We start from the raw sequence: 15,872 nt of genomic DNA, 5'->3' as shown, positions 1-15,872 counted from the left end.
ATGGTCATGAAACGTAGAACCATTTCTAGATATCTTTGGTGGTGTCTGGTGTGTCTTTTGTGTCTTGTTTGGGTTTCATAGTGGTGTGGTTTGGTTGTGTGGTGTTTGTTTTGCTGTGTTTGTGTCTGGGTAGTGTTTGGTCATCAGGGGTTTTCTGGAGTATGGGGACTAGGTCAGCCTGGATTTTTTGTGTTCAGACATGTGATTGCTGCTGTTATCAAAGAATGCTCTATCAGTCCTAAGTATATCATTTGGGAGCTGAAATTGGTGTTACTAAAGGTGGCATGATGTTGTGAATGGTTTGGACCACAACCACCAGTACTACTTGTGATGTTGTGCTGCTGCTGCTGTCTTACTGGTGCTCTGCTAAGGTTTGATCTTTTCAGCTGTGGTGGGACAATAAGAAACTCAGGTGGCATTTTAATCATGTTTTGGGACAGTCTTATTTTGGGCAATTCCAGTTTTGTTGGTGATACCTTGTGACTCTTTGCCTAACCATATTGGGGTTATGGCTTGGATTTTGTTCTCTGTTTTTGTCTGCCTTTAGTTTTGGTTGTCTTCTCATCAACTGTGTGTCCTTCATGGGCTTGAGTGGCATATGATAGTCGCGTGGGTAGGGTGCCAACCTTGGGATGTCATCCGTATGCTGTGATGCCATCTTGTGCTCTTGTCCATTTAATCTCTGTAACTCTTACATTTGATTAATAAAATTCTCCTCCTTTCGTTTCTGTTAAAAAAAACAAAACAACAATTCTAGGCAAGTTGAGACCCACCCAGTAAAGCTTCTTGTATAAGTAAATAAATGTGACATACCTTGTTCTTTAAAATTTTGTGCTCGTTCTTACCCAAATTCTGTGTTTCCTACATGTATCAGTGTGTGAAATGCACATGGAATAACAATCGTGGATCCTGTCATTGAATGGCTTCTCATCATAACCCGGGTCAGACCTCCTGAGATTACCGGAATTTTGAAACTATTCATCAGAATAGGCTGCATTGGGAAAATTAAATCAATTTTGAACTTCTGCAGAAGCAAATATGAGGTAATTTTCATCTCTCTCCACAGAAGGTTTCCCTATGGGTATAATTACATTTGTTATACCTTGAGCAAGGGGAACAATTAGATATCCCATTTTTCTAAAATTGAATTTTCTTATTTTCTTTCTTTCTATTTTTTGTTAGCTTTGCTTTAAATGTTTTGAAAACATAAATTTACATAATAAATAATATGATTTAAAACTTAAAATTTAAACTAAATACGAAAGTTGAAAATATAATTTTAGTGTTTTTTTAAATATTTTACTTTTGTCAATTTTTCTATTTTTTTTATTCTTCTCTTCAAGACAAATGCTTAAATTTATATAATTTATTAAAATAATTATTTAACTGCGACAACTATCTTAAAGCATTGTTAGCTTCCCACTAGCTAATCCTTCTTTGCCTTTTTGAATACGCTTTGTCCGAAAACTTTAATTTGAACGACCGCTGACATTTCTCTAACTTCATTGCCGAAGTTGTTTTTGATAAGAAAGTGAACTTCCTAGCTAAAGTGTCCAAAAATGATATCCCAACTTCAAATATTTGATGGGGTACAAATGCACCATCTTTTGCTGACCATTTGATAGTCTCTTTACTGACCACCCCCATATATACTATATTAGTTCAAAACACACAGGCCATTACAACCGTATTGTACCACATAAGGAAAATTAAGTACAGAAAGATAAAAGTACAAGCTTGCAGGAAAGACAATTGCCTTTAGCACATGCAATAAGCCTTTTAAACCTATACCCAATCCATAGAGGACGAGTGAAGTCTCGTGAGGGTTTATAGATATGATACCCATTAATATAGTTATGGTTCTTCTATAACGTCAGGAATCTAGTTTCCAACTCGTACACCACCTCCGAAAATCGTATTGATACACCATCTTCGATATTCGTATTGATGCCATCATTGGATACATCACCTCCGATATTCATATTTGATGTCATCTTCGGATACACCACCTCAGGTATTCGTAGTTTTGTCATCAACGGTTGGGTACTTGGGTGGCAACGATTCCCAATCGATGGCAATTAGGCCCGCTTTTTTGGTGGTGGTGTGTGGTGATTTTCCTGCAGTTAAACAGTTTAGGTATAAGCTTGTGTTTTCCCCAAGCTGGGAGTGTTGTAATTCGATGCCATTATCATCCTTCTTGGCATCATAACAGGGCCAGAACAACGTACACGACCATTTCGATAAGTCTTCCTCTGCCTTGTCAGCGTTTGCAACAATCCAATGGTCATCCTCCGAAAGCCTTCTCCAGTATTTGCCAGTGCAACAACACCTTATGTGGACCAGTCCATCTCCACGCTTTGCTATCATGACTTCATGCTTTGAGTATGGGCTCATAGCATCCTTTCCGTTGAATCTGAGAAGGTTTGGCTCATCCTCATCACAACACAAGTATTTGTTGTTATGTGCTGATTTGAACACTACAAACCTTGGCAAGGTCCTCATTTTCCTTTCCCCAACAGATACAATTACTTGGATATCAGCGTCTTTGAGCAATTTGATCATCAAAGATACCCAATCAACTGCTATGAAGTGGAGGCCCACCCCGCTAACCTGTAGATGTTCTCCCACTCTAAAGTAACCATCGCTATTACGGTATAAGAATGACCATTCCCCACAGTGGAAGTATTGTAATAGGACAACATTAACACCATCCTTGGTATAGGGGGAGGGCTTGAACAACGTACAATACCATTTGGATTGGTCTTCCTCTGGGTCGTCAGCCACCACAACAAGAGAAGTGCTTCCTTCACTGTACCTTCTCAAGTATTTGTCGGTCCTACAACGCCTTATGTGGACAAGTCCACCTCCACACTTTGCCATCACAACTTCGTGCTTTACATCGAAGCTCAAATCCTCCGCCTCAATGAAACGGAGGTCACCTTGCCTTTCGTTAGTGCAACGTAAGTATGTGTTATTCTCGAGTGATTTGAACAGCACAAACTTGGGCAACTCCATTTCCTCCCCCTCCCCCTCCCCCTCCCCTCCCCCTCCCCTCTCCGTATGCATATATATATACTATGACTTTAATTTGATGAGTGCTGTCTCAGTATAGATCAAGCTCCAACCCCGCTACGCTATATTTATTTTATAAGCAAGATGGTTTTAAGAGCACCAATTCCTATTCTTATTCTTTTATTATATCATAGTTAATATAACGGGTGCCCCTCCACCTAAATAATGTAAGCTTCTAGGTTGTATGTAAAGTTATTTTATGAGATAAATAAAAAAACCCAACTCAAATATCTTACCAATCTTTTTTTAAAAAAAAAAAACTGTCTGTTGATGCGAGTTTCTAAATCCAACCAAGGCATGTGACCATTACTTCACATGTTTTTAGAGAAAACAATGACTCCATAAATTACTCAAATCATTATTTTTTTGATCGGCAATAACTTAAATTATTATTACAATTGTTCAACTTGCATTCCAATTTGAAATAGAAACCAAAAAAGTTCGAGTATTGGTCAGATCACAAAATTAATAGCAATCAAAGACTTTAGTATGCAAGTGGCAGTTATATTCAATTGTCCAATAAAAAAAAACAAGTGCCCCACTTGCTTTCATTGCTGTAAAGGCCGGCTGCAATAATAATAACAAGTGACTTACTTGGTCAACTTGTTTTATGTAAGTCCAGATTGTAGCTTATAGTATCTTATGCTAGCAACCGGTGCAAGCGCGATGCGTGTGCAAATTTATTGCGAATGTTTTAATTATACTTTAGCACTCTCTAAGCGTAATCACAATGAAAGAAGATGATGTAGCATGATTATTTGTGTCTTGTTTGTGGTACAATCGTATGCCAGTATAATCACATCCTGTCTATAGAGTTTACAATATAAGTTAAGGTTATAAACTGATCACAGTTTTACCGTACTAATTTTACAAGTGTGACCCCCCGTGTCTTCATTTTCACTTACATTTTTTTTTTTTTGGGCATTGGTGGGATTAGCGAAAATTGTGGTAAATCTTGATAAAGACCCGTCAGTAGTGGTCTTGTTGGGATGCATGGTTCATTTATTTAGTTTGTTGGAGAAAAAACAAAATTGAAAATATGGCGAGGGTAAGAAAAAAAAAAACCTTAGCATGGCTCTCATGTTCCTTTTATTTTTTGAGTTAGTTGGCCGGGAGCCTGCTATTTCTTCTCCAAATTGCCCGAGGTACGAATGATGCATAATTATTTTCGTATTGAAGGAATAGCTGCGGATCTACCTCATGGCTGGATAGATAAATGTTTGGATTTTTGCAATTATTTTTTAAGAGGGGTTGCTGAATATCAAAAGCTTATCACACGGAATCTTATTTTTTTAGAACAAGTTGAAGTCATTATCTATTTGTTTTTTAAATAGCATTCTCTTTATAAAAAGAAGTAGGAAAAAAAAAAAAAAACTAAGCTCGTTTTTCGTTCAGCTCTTCTAAACCAATCTAAAAACTTTGCGCAACACGGAGTTTTTGCATCCTGAAGATGCTATCATTAAAAGAAGGCGCGTGCTCTGCCTTTAATTGGATACTAATCGAAGATGTTGGAATAGACTAATTTATTCCTATTCTTTTTTTTTTTGTCGACCTTTATAATAATTTATATAAAGAAAAAGCATAAAAAGATAGATCACTATCTATTCCATACCTCTATTTCCCATTTGATCGATCAGTGTAGATAATTCAATACGTGACAGTTATTGACCCTACGTTACTTCATTGAGAAATTTGTTCAGTGTCGGAGTCTTGGAGTTGATATGACTAAACTCAGCTTGTCAATTAATTTTGAGGGGAGTGTCATTTCCCCCCCTCATTGGATGGATATATAATTCTTTCCTTCGTTTTTTGTTTGGTAAATTCTTTCAACTGCCTTTGGCTGCTTTGAAAATTCGTATTGATTTCATTGTCTATAGAAAACCCGTATTGTTTAGATTGTCATGTAGGTATTGGCGATATTGATCAAACAATGGGAAATGTCGTGAGCAATCTGAATGAATGCCGTCCATATTGGATGATAGTAGTTCTTACCTCCTTACATCGAAATATAAATTTGTCCTCCTATTGAACAATTTTTTTGAGCAAGGGAAATAATTAAATATCCCATTTGTCTTAAATTAAAATTGCTTCTTTTTTCCCCTAACTTTTGTTAGTTTTGCTTTAAATGTTTTGAAAATATAAATTTACATAATGAAAATATGATCAAAAGTGTAAAAATTTACTAAACCCGAAAGCAAAAAAAGACGAGTGTTTGTAGTTTTTAAGAAAATTTTACCTTCGTCTTTTGTTGTACTGTTTTATTCTTCTCATCGAGTTTAACCTTAAATGATTTTCTAAAAAAGTTTACTAACCACAACAACTGTCTCAAAGAATTGTGAGCTTTCATACTAGTTTATCACTCTTTGCCTTTTATAATACACTTAATCCAAAAACTTTAATTTTAACTGCCCTCGACATTTCTCTAACTTCATTTCCAAAGTGTACTTGTAAGAAAGTGAACGTCATAGTTAAAGTCCAAAAATGATATCCCAGCTTCAAATATTTGATGGAGTACAAATACACCATCGTTTGCTAACCATTTGGTTGTAAATTTGCGGACCAAGCACCATATATACTATATTAGTTCAAAACACTCAAGCTATTACAATGTTATTGCACCGCATTGCCAGTGAAAAAAAAAAAACTTGGTTGTACAACATAAGCAAAAGTAAGCACAAAAAGATAGAAGTAAAAATTTACAGGAATTACGACTGCATTTAGCACATGCAATAAGTCTTTTAAACCTTATGTGCAATCCATTACGGACGAGTGAAGTCTTGTGAGGGTCCATAGATGCGATACTCTCTAACATCGTTATGGTTCTTCTATCACAGCTTTACTTTGCCGGCTTTGTATTGAACATCCAGAACCTAGTTTCCAAATCATATGCCACCTCCGAAAATCGTAGTGATACACCACCACCAACATTCGTATTGATGCCATCATCGGATACACCACCTCTGATATTCGTACTGATGTCATCATCGGATATACCACCTCTAATATATGTATTTTCTTCATAAACAGATGGGTACTGTATAGATTTGGGCGCCAACGATTCCCAGTCGAAGGCAATTAGGCCCACTTTTTCGGTGGTGGTGTGTGGTGATTTTCCTGCCGTTAAGCAATTTTGGTATAAGCTTGTGTTTTCCCCAAGCTGGGAGTGTTGTAATTGGACGCTATTACCATACTCTTTGCCATCGTAGCAGGGCCAAAACAACGTACACGACCATTTCGATAAGTCTTCCTCTGCTTCGTCAGCTTCGGCAACAATCCAATGGTCATCCTCTGAAAGCCTTCTCCAGAATTTTCCGGTGCAACAACACCTTATGTGGACCAGTCCATCTCCACGCTTTGCCATCACAACTTCGTGCTTTGAGTATGGGCTCATAGAATCCTTTCCGTTGAATCTGAGAAGGTTTGGCTCATCCTCATCGCAGCACAAGTATTTGTTGTTATGTGTTGATCTGAACACTACAAACCTTGGTAACGTCCTCATTTTCCTGTTCTCAACAGATACAATAACTTCGATATCAGCATCTTTGAGAAATTTGATCATCAACAATACCCAATCAACTGCTATGAAGTGGAGGCCCACCTTGCTAACCTGTAGATGTTCTCCCACTCTAAAGTAGCCACCATTATTACGGTATAAGAATGACCATTCCCCACGGTGGAAGTATTGTAATAGGACGACATTAACTCCATCCTTGGTATAGGGGGAGGGCTTGAACAACGTACAATACCATTTGGATTGGTCTTCCTCTAGGTCGTCAGCCACCACAACAAGAGAAGCGCTTCCTTCACTATGCCTTCTCAAGTATTTGCCGGTCTTACAACATCTTATGTGGACAAGTCCACCTTCACACTTTGCGATCACAACTTCATGCTTTACGTCCAGGCTCAAATCCTCTGCCTCGACGAAACGGAGGTCACCTTGCCTTTCGTTGGTGCATCGTAAGTATGTGTTAATCTCGAGTGATTTGAACAACACAAACCTTGGCAACTCCATTTCTTCTCCCTTTCCCTCCTTGTCCCCCTTCCCGCTTTCTATCTATATAAGTTTACTATGACTTTTTGATGAAGTGTTCCAGCACAACCCTGCCCCGCTATGCTATGTTTATTTTATAAGCAAGATGGTTTAACGAACGCCAATTCCTATTCTTATTCTTATTCACAACACCTATTATAATGGGTGCCCCTCCACCTAAATAATGTAAGCTTCTAGTTTGTATGTAGTTATTTTACGAGATAAACAAACCTAGCTTTAATAACTTACAAGTCTTATAAAAATCTTTCTCGATCAATGCGAGAATCTAAAGAGAAAAGATATAGGCACAAACACTTGTACCAACTCTCTCACTTGGGCTATGTGAGATCCACATATAGGTGGTGGGACCCACAAACTCCATGTGAGAGAGTTTGTATAATTGTTGGTACAAGTGTTTGTGGTTGTAGCAAACCCGAGTGTACCGGTCACATCATAAAAATAATAGGAATAAAAAGACTTCGGTATGCAAGTGGTAGTTATATTCAATTGTTCAATAAAATGAAAACAAGGGCCCCACTTGTTCACATCATTGTGCTTGAAAGGCCGGCTGTAATAAAGAATTTACATTTAAAGACAGAGAATCACAAAATGCCAGTCATATTCAACTATTTAAGAAAATGATAAGAAGTGGTTGATTTTGTCAAATTGCTTTACGTAAATGTTGATTGTAGCTTAAAATATCTTATACTAAGGAGTAAGGACCGGTGCAAGCGCGATGTGTTGTAAAATTTTAACGTACTCGCAAGTACTTAAATTGTACCGAAGTGCAAGAGTGAGGTCGAACCCACAGGGACTTGTAGTGAGGTTGAAGAACTCAACTAATCTAAGATAAATTGCTAATCTAGTTCATGAATTTCCGGTAATGTGATAAAACAACATGGAAATTTAAAGATGTATTGAATGAGTAAACAAATACTATGGCACTAGAATCCATTACACAAGAGAAGGCTTTTTACCACTAGGTACAGAAAATAAAAAGTAATTCCCACCAGGTCACCTCCAATTAATGAGACACTAAAACCTTATAAAAGTGCCTAAAACCCTAAACCCTAAAAGTTCCTAAACCCTAGGGTACCCTATGAAAGTGCCTAAACCCTAGGATACCCTATAAAAGTGCCTAAACCCTAGGATACTGATCCAGATCAGGTCGCTACGGCCTATCTTGAGTCGTTGGACCGTCGTAAGGGGTAGGTGGAACATGGTCCGCCTAATGGAAGGCTCTATCAAATAAGAAAATCTCTAGAAGAATATGATTTAGGTGCCATCTGTTTTGGCATGTTTCTTTATTTTCTAGTAGTCAAATCTGAGCCTATCTCAGATCTTTTAAGTTTGGTAATTATTCAGTCAATTAAGGATTCACTAGGATTCAGCTTCTTGTTTTGCTGATTCCTTCCTATCTTAGCTTTCTAGTATAAAAGAAGTCCTTGGGTGACATTAGAAGACAGTTGTTATTGATTATTGTCAGAAATAAAGAGTCTTAGAGAGGTTTCTCTAGATTTCTATTGTTTGGGTTTTTCCCTGCTGTGAGACTTCTTATTCCGATAGCTTCCCTGCATTAGCTGGTATCAGAGCTAACAACTCTATCCTAACTATGGCCCGAGGAGGTCGAGGAGGACGAGGAGGAAGGACTGCCGCTGCTGAGGAAATCTATGAGAGAGATGACACAGCACGAGAAGCACGAACAGAGACGCAGCGACTGGAGGGTATGCTTGGGGCGATATTGCAACGCCTTGACGCCCTGGAGATCGCCAACCTGTCTCGCCATCAGCCGATCAACCCACGACGCCCTTGTGAAGAAGGGGAGGTTTCGGATGATGAGTCTATCATCAATCCATTTGCTGGTTCTTACCGTCAAAATGGGAGGGAAAGGGGAATCATAGTCCCCCGGGCCCATGATTCTCACCGATGGGAAGCCGGTTTGAAGATTGATTTGCCTGAATTTCATGGGGGTCTGACGCCGGAGGATTTCCTTGATTGGGTGAACAACATTGAGGAGATTTTGGAGTTTAAAGAAATTTCCGAGGACAAACGGGTCCCTCTCGTGGCTATCCGGTTTCGAGGAAGAGCAGCTGCGTGGTGGCAGCAACTCAAGTTATCCAGAATGAGGCAAGGGAAGGCAAAGATTAGTTCGTGGGAGAAACTAAAGAAGCATATGCGTGCAGCCTTTTTACCCCACAACTATTCTCGACTTATGTATCAGAGGTTGCAGAACTTGCGATAGAACTCATGCTCTATTGATGACTATACCGGAGAGTTTTATGAGTTGGTGGCTAGAAACGACCTCGCAGAAACAGAAGAGCAGAAGATGGCCCGATACGTAGGTGGACTGCGGCCGCCGATCCAGGATGCACTTAATATGATTGATTTGTATTCAGTTTCGGAGGCATATCAAAGGGCGTTGCAGTTGGAGAAGCAGTTGGGTCGCCGAACTACAGCGACGAATTGGAGCAGCACCAATAGGATCCCAGGAGTGACCGGAGCACCGGCTGTTCGTGCAGTAAACCCACTCCCAACAGTGCCACAGTCAAACAAGGCAACAGCAGGTTCGGGTTTTCGTTGTTTTAAATGTGGCGAGCAAGGCCACCGAGCGACTGATTGCAGAAAAGGGGACCGTCCTGGTAAAGCTTTATTTCTGGACACGGACGAGCCTATTTATGAGCAAGATTGTGGTTTTGACCGAGAACCACAGTATGACGGTTCAGAGGATGCAGATGTGCATGAGGAGGATGTTGAGGGTGACCGCGGTCCTTTATTGGTTATTCGACGGGCTTGTCTTGCCCCTCGATCATCCGATGAAGGGTCCTGGTTGCGCAATAACATATTCCAGTCCACCTGTACCATTGGCGGGAAGGTCTGTTGCTTTGTCATCGATTCAGGAAGTTGCGAGAATGTCATTTCAGACGAGGTCGTGCACAAGCTGGGGCTGAAAACAGAGTCGCATCCTAATCCGTACAAACTATCGTGGCTGAAGAAGGGCAACGAGGTTAAAGTTTCAAGGCGTTGCTTAGTTTCCTTTTCGGTTGGTTCGAGAGATCGAGATCAAGCATGATGTGATGTTGTGGCAATGGATGCTTGTCATCTTTTGTTGGGACGTCCATGGCAATATGATCGAAAAGTTGAGCATGATGGGGGTACCAATGTGTACAGCTTTCTGTTTGGAGGAACGAAGATTAGATTATTGCCATCTAAGGAGAGTGTACCCAAAGCACAAGTTGGAGAAGGTCCTGTCCTTTTGACGAGGGCAAAGTTTGAGGAAGAACTCCAAGCCAATTCAACAGTGTATATTTTGGTGGCGAAAGGACCATCAATGGAAGTACCTAATCAACCAATACCGGAGATTCTCAAGCCCTTGTTGCAGGAATTCTCAGATTTGTTTCCAGATGCACTGCCCAATGGATTGCCACCCTTGCAGGATATTCAGCATCAAATCGACTGAATTCCGAGCTCGAGTTTGCCCAATCGAGCCCATTACCGGATGAGTCCTAAAGAGCATGAGGAGTTGCGGCGACAAGTGGAGGAGTTATTGTCCAAAGGATTCATCAAAGAGAGTTTGAGTCCTTGTGCAGTACCGGCATTGTTGACCCCAAAGAAGGATGGGTCATGGCGGATGTGTGTGGATAGCCGAGCCATTAACAAAATAACAGTGAAGTACCGTTTTCCGATTCCAAGGCTAGATGATTTGTTGGATCAGTTGGCTGGTGCTAAGGTATTTTCCAAGCTCGATTTGAAGAGCGGCTACAATCAGATTCGGATCCGTCCAGGAGATGAATGGAAGACAGCTTTCAAGACTCGTGAGGGATTATACGAGTGGCTGGTCATGCCATTCGGATTGTCCAATGCACCGAGTACTTTCATGCGAGTAATGAATCAAGCGCTGCGACCATTTATTGGTAAGTCTGTAGTGGTTTATTTCGACGATATATTGATTTATAGCACCACTCCAAAGTTACATGTGCAGCACCTGCGAGAAGTTCTTAATGTGCTTCGGCAAGAATAGTTATTCGGGGCAAGCAAAAAGTGCATATTCATGGCTGACTCTGTACTATTCCTCGGATATGTGGTGTCCAAAGATGGCGTATCAGTGGACGAGTCTAAAGTCGAGGCTGTCAAACAATGGCCGCAACCAAAGACCTTGTTTGATGTTCGCAGCTTTCACGGTTTAGCAGCATTCTACCGACGATTCATACCACACTTCAGCACTATCATGGCCCCTATCACCGAATGCATGAAAGGAGGGAAGTTCGTGTGGACAGAAGAGGCAACCCAAGCTTTCGAAGTAATCAAGCAGAAGTTGACTTCTGCCCCAGTATTGATCTTACCGGATTTCTCACAGCCTTTTGAATTGCATTGTGACGCATCTAAGGTGGGGATTGGAGCTGTTCTTAGCCAAAATTCCAAGCCCGTGGCGTATTTTAGCGAGAAACTGAATGGTGCAAAGATGAGGTATAGTACCTATGATGTGGAATTTTACGCTCTTGTCCAATCCCTCAAACACTGGTACCATTACCTTATTCACAACGACTTTATCCTATACTCAGATCATGAGGCTTTGAAACATCTCAGCACCCAAGATAAGTTGTCTGATCGGCATGCCAAGTGGGTAGCCTACATTCAACAATTTTCTTTTGTCATCAAACATAAGTCCGGGGTTTTGAACCGTGTTGCTGACGCTCTAAGTCGCCGATCCAGTCTCCTCACAAAGATGCGAACCCAGCTTCTTGGTTTTGAGGGAGTTCGTGACTTATTAGCAGATGACCCGTATTTTGGTAATATCCTCACCAAGATATCTGAAGGAGGTCCCACTGAATTTTATTTGCAGGATGGATTTCTATTTAAAGGCAACCAGCTTTGTATTCCCGATTCAAGCTTACGTTTAAAGATTCTCAAGGAGTTGCACAACGAGGGGCATATGGGGCGTGATAAGACATTTGAGCTGATAGCAGCTTCTTACTTCTGGCCGACACTACACCGCGATGTGTATAAGTTTGTTGAATGTTGCCACATCTGTCAAGTGTCAAAGGGAGTTGCCACAAATGCTGGCCTATACATGCCTCTGCCCATTCCTAGTCAGCCGTGGACCAATGTGAGTATGGATTTTGTATTGGGGTTGCCACGCACCCAACGTGGCAACGACTCTATTTACGTAGTTGTGGATCGATTTTCCAAGATGGCGCACTTTATTCCTTGCAAGAAATCAACCGATGCAGTCAAGGTTGCGCAGCTTTACTTCACAAAGGTCTATCGGCTACATGGTTTGCCCATCTCGATTGTCTCTGATCGAGATACGCGCTTCTTGAGTCATTTTTGGCGCTGCCTCTGGCGATTGGCCAACACGAAGCTCGATTTTAGTACTGCCTATCACCCACAAACCGATGGACAGACCGAGGTCGTTAACCGTTCTTTGGGCAACTTACTTCGTTGCTTAGTGGAGGGCAGTCTCAAGTCATGGGATCAGAAATTAAGCCAAGCTGAATTCGCCTTTAACCATTCCGTCAACCGCAGCACCGGGTTCTCTCCTTTTCAGATTGTTTATGGGTTCAATCCGAGGGCCCTAATAGATTTGGCTCCAGTGCCGGATTTAAAGCGCATTCATGGTAAGGCAGAAGATTTTATGCACCAGTTGCAGCAAATTCATGAAACCACGAGACAACACTTGGAAGCCTCTACAGCCAAGTATAAGCACAGTGCCGATAAGAAGCGTCGTTTGGTGGAGTTTGACGTGGGAGATTACGTGTATGCTATTCTTACCAAAGATCGATTTCCTGCTGGCGAATATAACAAGTTAGCTGCCAGGAAGATTGGCCCTGTGGAAGTCCTCGAGAGAATCAACCCAAATGCTTATCGTCTCAAATTGCCAAGCCATGTGCGCACGGCGGATGTGTTCAATGTGAAGCATTTGATCCCATTTCATGGTGACAGTTCGTCCGATGAAGATTGCAATTCGAGGTCGAATTCTTTTCACGTAGGGGAGGATGATCCAGATTAGGTCGCTACGGCCTATCTTGAGTCGTTGGACCGTCGTAAGGGGTAGGTGGAACATGGTCCGCCTAATGGAAGGCTCTATCAAATAAGGAAATCTCTAGAAGAATATGATTTAGGTGCCATCTGTTTTGGCATGTTTCTTTATTTTCTAGTAGTCAAATCTGAGCATATCTCAGATCTTTTAAGTTTGGTAATTATTCAGTCAATTAAGGATTCACTAGGATTCAGCTTCTTGTTTTGCTGATTCCTTCCTATCTTAGCTTTCTAGTATAAAAGAAGTCCTTGGGTGACATTAGAAGACAGTTGTTATTGATTATTGTCAGAAATAAAGAGTCTTAGAGAGGTTTCTCTAGATTTCTATTGTTTGGGTTTTTCCCTGCTGTGAGACTTCTTATTCCGATAGCTTCCCTGCATTAGATACCCTATGAAAGTATCGCTACAACCTTATGATAGAAAAGTGCACCCTAAAACTTCTATGAAAGTGCCTAAACCTAAACCCTAGGGCTCTATGAAAGTGCCTATTCTTAAACCCTAGGGTACCCTAAACCCTAAAACCCTAGGGTACTGTAAAATTCTAAGGTATCCTAAAACCCTAAGGTTTTAGGGTACCCTAAAATCCTAGGGTGGCACTTATATTAATGGTAAATGTATTTTGTAAAAAGTGGACCTAATGGGAATTAAGTATTCCATCTTACCTTAATGGGAATTAAGATGCGATTTTACCTCTAGGTCCAGAAAATAGAAAGTTACATTGAAACCCTATGAAAATGCCTACCAAGATACCCTAAATCCCTAGGATGACACTTCCATTAATGCTAAATATATTTTTGTAAAAGTGGACCTAGTGGTAATTAAGTATTCAATCTCTCCTTAATGAGAATTAGGTTTCACTTTTCTGTACTTAGAGGTACAAAAAATAAAAAGTAATTCCCACCGGTCACCTCCAATTAATGAAACATTCTAAAACCCTATGAAAGTGCCTAAAATCCTAAACCCTGAAAGTGCCTAAACCCTAGGGTACCCTATGAAAATGCCTAAACCCTAGGGTACCTTATGAAAGTGCCTAAATCGCTAAAACTCTATGATAGGAAAGTGCACTCTAAAACCCTTATGAAAGTGCCTAAACCTAAACCCAAACCCTAGGGCTATATGAAAGCGCCTAAACTTAAACCCTAGGGTATCCTAAACCCTAAAACCCTAGGGTACCCTAAAATTCTAAGGTATCCTAAAATCCTAAGGTACCCTAAGGTTTTAGGGTACCCTAAAACCCTGGAGTGTCCTAGGGTGGCACTTATATTAATGGTAAATGTATTTTGTAAAAAGTGGACCTAGTGGTAATTAAGTATTTCATCTTACCTTAATGGGAATTAAGATGTGATTTTCTGTACTTAGTGGTAAAAATTCCAAAATTTTAACTTACTTAATCAATTGAAAACATGCTTTTTACTTGGAGAAATTAAGTCACGTAAAGAAAATAAGTAATTAAACATTTAATTTCATCCTAAGCCCTAGCAACTATGTTTAAAGATAAAATGCAAACAATAAATAAAAAGAACTTACTTGACTCCATTTAGTAGAGATCTCTAACAAACAATAATGAAAAACAGGTAAAACAAAAGGAAAGAAGACAAAATGAAATAAGGAGAAAGAGGTTTTCTTTGCCTCCTAGTTCTCTACTCCTAGCTAGTGATATTTTTTTCTTTGAAACCCATATGAGTCCAGGACAAGATCAAAATAAGATAAGTAAAACTTATACTCAACTTTAATATATATAGTATGCATGTCAAGCTTTCCTTTTTGCCCATCTTTTTCTACTAGCAGTTGTTTACCTATCATATACACTATAATTTGTACATCACGATGCGTGTGCAAGTTTATCGGAAATGTTTTGTAGACCATTAGCACTCTCTAAGCATAATCACAATACAAGATCGCATGATGATTTGTGTCTTATTTATGGTACAATTGTATCCTGGTATAATCGCATCATGGATCGAGTTCACAATAAAAACTATTAGTGTAAAATTGATCTCAGTTTTATTGTACCAATTTTAAAAGTGCAACAACCAGTGTCTTCATTTTCACTTACTTTTTATTTACGTTAGTGGGATTACTGAAAATTGCGGTAAACTTTGATAAAGATCTGTCGGTCGTGGTCTTATTGGGATGCATGGTTCATTTATTAAGTTTGTTCGAGAAAAACCAAAATTAGAATTATGGAGAGCGTCAGAAAAATAACTTAGTTTGGCTCCATGTTCCTTTTATTTTTGGGATAGTTGGCCAGGAATGTAGATCATTCAATACGTGACAGTTATTGCGCCTACCTTATTTTATTTCCTTCTTTTTCCAATTTATTCCCCCTAAATATTTGGGCTGGGATTTTCGTTCGTAATCTTTTGTTTAACTTTTTGTCATAATTTTTGGAATTAATCATTTGTCTCAACGAGAGAAATAAAAAAAGTATATATGGGGACTGAAGTTGAAAGAAAATTCATATAATACCACACTAGAGAACAAAATACTTCGTCTTTAGCGAACTTTTTTTTGCTTTCGGTCAATGTCATGGATTGATCCACAATGATAATCTCTCCACCTAATAATTTAAGCTTCTAAATTGTAGTAATTGAAACTTTTTAATGGTATTTGAGTCGGACCTATTTTACTCTACATTATTTGTTCACCACACTGGAGTGTAAGAGTTCCAACAAGCCTAGGGCGACTTCACTCATCCTATTTTACTCTACACTATAAGTTCCAACAAGCCAAC

At 39.8% G+C, this 15,872-nt stretch overlaps 2 protein-coding genes across 2 annotated transcripts in view; one reads left to right on the top strand and one right to left on the bottom strand.

The window, feature by feature from the left end:
• The window catches only part of LOC131318785 (L-ascorbate peroxidase, cytosolic), a 53,260-nt gene that overhangs the window by 18,090 nt on the left and 19,298 nt on the right, over window positions 1-15,872 (top strand). The window lies entirely within an intron of this gene.
• On the bottom strand, window positions 5,909-7,084 carry LOC131331596 (uncharacterized). Its single transcript, XM_058365626.1, has one exon. It carries the CDS (start codon window positions 7,082-7,084, stop codon window positions 5,909-5,911), a length of 1,176 nt encoding a protein of 391 aa, XP_058221609.1.

This window comes from Rhododendron vialii, chromosome 1a (assembly GCF_030253575.1).
Source record: "Rhododendron vialii isolate Sample 1 chromosome 1a, ASM3025357v1".
NCBI classification, from domain to species: domain Eukaryota; kingdom Viridiplantae; phylum Streptophyta; class Magnoliopsida; order Ericales; family Ericaceae; genus Rhododendron; species Rhododendron vialii.
The sequence above is the reverse complement of the archived record's forward strand: the minus strand, read 5'-3'. Positions and strand labels throughout refer to the sequence as shown.